The sequence below is a fragment of the Sinocyclocheilus anshuiensis genome, unplaced genomic scaffold (genome assembly GCF_001515605.1).
Source record: "Sinocyclocheilus anshuiensis isolate Anshui unplaced genomic scaffold, SAMN03320099.WGS_v1.1 scaffold1392, whole genome shotgun sequence".
Classification (NCBI taxonomy): Eukaryota; Metazoa; Chordata; class Actinopteri; order Cypriniformes; family Cyprinidae; genus Sinocyclocheilus; species Sinocyclocheilus anshuiensis.
Window position 1 is genome coordinate 517,184 of NW_015542476.1, and position 3,736 is coordinate 520,919.

The following is a 3,736-nucleotide window of genomic DNA, read 5'->3' on the forward strand; positions in this document are numbered from 1 at the left end:
CTGACTCTTAACTTTTATAAAGAATATCTCTTTGGATTTGAGACTTTAGTCTTTGCAACTTTACAGATCTTATTTTTGCACCAAGAGCTTGTAACACTCCAAAGAGAAAGGAAAAATTGAAATCGCATCATATGACTCCTTTAAAAGAATGAAAAGTATGATTCCTGATTATATGAGCCCAAGGTTTTAATGAAGTATACTAACTAAACATGAATAATGAGAATAATGAGTTTGCACATGTGAATATAATCCACACTCCTCTGGAGATTGATTTGTACTTCAGCTCACTCACATGACCCCCTCTTCCACACACAAACACTTTTATCTGCTTCAGTATTCCATAGCTTCACTCTTCCTGACCACATATGCAAAGCATAGCACTTTAACAATGACACAATTACACACACACAGTCCTGACTAATGTGCTATTCAGCTGGCAGAGCCAATGTGAGATGAACGCTGCTGTTCTCCCTGCAATCATGTGCTGAATTTTTCAAACACTAGCTGCTTCTAATATGACTACCTTGCACCTGTCTGTTGTTTATTGTCATTAGCATCTGTGTTCTGTGTCTGCTACTTTAGTCGAAAAATTGTTTTAACTGTTGTGTAACATTCGTCTGTTATTTGTATGTATGTATTGTGAAGTGTGTGTGTGTGTGTGTGTGTGTGTGTGTGTGTGTGTACCTGTATGCGATTACTGCACCTGTAATTTGAACTCTTATGTTGACAATAAAGGTGCTCAACCGCACATTTCATTTGGTGCTATAATACCCACAAGCCTCAAGACAAAAGAGTTTAGGTTACAAACACACACAAAAGTGCGTGCACACACACCTGCACACAAACCCTTCAGCACAAAAACACCACATGAACGCTCGGCTTGATTTTATGTACAAATCTAATTGTACATGGTTTGATTTCCTCTGTTCATCCGTTTCCAGGCAAAAATTACAGTTCTTTAAACACTTTACATGTTTTCGATGCTGTTTTATGTCTTTCACCCCAAGAGGATAAAGTACTTCATTGTCATTTATAAAATATAAGATTGTTTTTCCCAGTCAAATAATTAATTGTACTGTTTTCCTTATAGTTGTTTCAGAATTTCATATTTAAACACACGTTTTAATCACACATCCCAATTTTTCTCTCAATATGGTTTCCAAAATCATTACCTGTTCCTAATCATCCATTACTACCTGTGATGTAATCAGGGAGGGATTTAAATACCAGAGACACACTGCTCATGTTACGTTTGTGTTGGAGTCTATTACTGCATGCCTCAGTTTGGCTGATAACATGCTGTTCTGCTAGTAATAGTGATGAAAAGCATTAAACAGTCTGAACTTAGTCTCCGCCCACTTCCTACTACATATCCCAAGATTCTTCTATTACTAAATATATTCAAGACTCTCATAATCTCACTTTCTCTCTGTCTCACCAACTGTCTAGCATTTAAAGAGTTAGATGTTCTGCATGTGCAGGTGTGAACGGAACAGGCATGGAGATGTGTCTGAGTGTGTGACATCATCAGACAGTGAGTCAAGAGAGAGAGATTAAATGAGAAGAAAAGGTTATTGTCTGAACAATGACCTCATTGCGCCCCTCACTTCTGTGCTAGACAGAAGGATTATGGGTAGACCTGGGACAACGGGAAGAAGAATGAAGGTTATGAGATCATATGGGGGGAAAAAACACTGTCTAGAAACACATACACAGGAGGAGGGATGCTTGCCATTGTATGGTGTTACTGTTCATTTTGTGAATGCACAGTGTACAGCATCCTTGGAGACAGATGCCTAAACATGCACACAGTCACATCTCACGTGCATGCAAACACATATGGCTAATGCTCTGCCTTTTCCAGTGGAAATTATGGTTATCCTCATTTGCATGGACTCACCTCATAAAGTAATGTGTTTGCATACAGAGCTGATGCAAACAGCTATTCCTTTGCCATGATGAAGCAGCTGTAAGTCACAGTCACCAGTTGTGGCATTATTAAAAATCATGCAAGCCTGAATCTTTCTAATGTAAATGAGCATCTTAATGAGAAGCTGTCTGGCTCTACAGCATGATGATCTCGGGTAGCGTTACACGCTGTTCAACGCACCATAGGCAGTGGCTGTGTAAATGCCTAAAAAATGAGGCTGACAGCAAAACTAACAGACATGGAAGGAAATTGTTCTAATAAAAAGCTGCTCAGTATTTCAGTGAATACACTCAATTAATAATAATCTTTCACCCTTTAAATCACTTTGCCACAAAGGCAATTAAATATTCTAATTAAAATATTTCACCAAGTGTTTTTGTATGTATAAGACAGAGAGAGAGAGAGAGAGAGAGAGAGAAGCTTGTCTTCTCTATTTCTACACTGTTAAACACAGTAAAAACCCTATTAATTAATTTAACTCTAAGTTTCCTTAAAAGACAAAAATTATGTTGTATTTGTTGCAAAGACAGTAAATGTAATTAAAGACAATAAACATAATAAAATATACTATTATTGTTCAAAATTGAATTTATATTTTTATGAAAAAATGTAATATATTATACTAAACTGTATTATGTAAGCTTTTATCGCTTTTATATTATTATGCTGTTTTAATATACAAATTAAAGTATGAGTCGTTTTATAATTGGTATTGGAGTGTTACAGTATGTTGCTTTTTATGTTATTTGGTTCATAGCTTTAATTTAGTGTCTTTTATACTTTCATATTTTCTCTTTTTTTTTTTTTTTGTTACGGGTCTGTTGATTTGGCAACGTAACACTGACTGACACACACACACACGCCACACACACACACACACACATATAAAGAGACAGATAGAGAATATGCTGTTAACAGGCTCCCCATCTGACTCTCTCGGTCACGAGCACAGCGCACGGCGGTGAGGGACTCCAGTCCGCGAGAATCTGCTTCTTGAATGTTCAGTTACGCGCGAGGTGTGTCCATAAGAAACCAACCACTGCGTCCATCAAGTGCATTTAGAAAGAGACCGGCAGAAACGAGCTACCAATACTAAAAAGGCAACGCAATGAAGGGCTACAGCAGCACGAGCAGCATGTAGGGACTATGATGGTTACTAATCTATCTCTTTGAAAGAGAAGACTAAGAAAAAAAGGCGAGAGACAGAAGAACTTGGACTGCGGGAGAGAATAACATCGCATGGGGCCATGAGCGCTGCAGACCCTGCAGCGAACAAACTGTTGACTTTCAACCAACGGTAAAGCATTCAGTTACTGTATATTTTCTACGTCTAGATATTGATATTTACATTCAGATATTTAAAACCAAATGTTGTTTTGTGGAGGTTACTCTGACAGTCATATTGCAGCAGTATCAGGGGGTTATGTACTCTTGCATCTCATTTGAACTTGCAACAAGCTGCGCCCTCCCCAGAGTAATCAATCAACATATCGGATGCGGATATTGGAAATAAGCACTTTCAACATAAATCATTCATCTTTCTTTTTACAAACTGGCATTCAAAGCTTATATTTTAATTCTCCTAAATGTTTGCCTGTGTGTGTGTGTGTGTGTGTGTGTGTGTGTGTGTGTACGCCCATGTGCGCAGTTGTTTACTCTACGTGATGGCACTGCACTCATGAACGATTGACAAAGAAAGAATTGGGAGGAATTCAGAGATGGATCCCTTAATGTAAATTCATTGTTATATCTGTCAAATCAAATGTTATTTCTGTCATCAACTACATTTAAAAAAAAGCTTGTTTT

At 37.6% G+C, this 3,736-nt stretch overlaps 1 protein-coding gene across 4 annotated transcripts in view; it reads left to right on the forward strand.

The window, feature by feature from the left end:
• Positions 1–3,736, forward strand: part of garnl3 (GTPase activating Rap/RanGAP domain like 3) — a 73,427-nt gene that overhangs the window by 15,377 nt on the left and 54,314 nt on the right. The window contains exon 1 of one of the 4 annotated variants that reach the window (XM_016493363.1): positions 2,918–3,227. The exons of the other annotated variants lie outside the window; for them this stretch is intronic. Within the exon in view, the coding sequence (XP_016348849.1) occupies positions 3,178–3,227 (50 nt within the window). The 5' untranslated portion in view covers positions 2,918–3,177. Of the gene's footprint in view, positions 1–2,917; positions 3,228–3,736 lie in introns of those variants that run through there. 4 annotated transcript variants of the gene reach the window in all.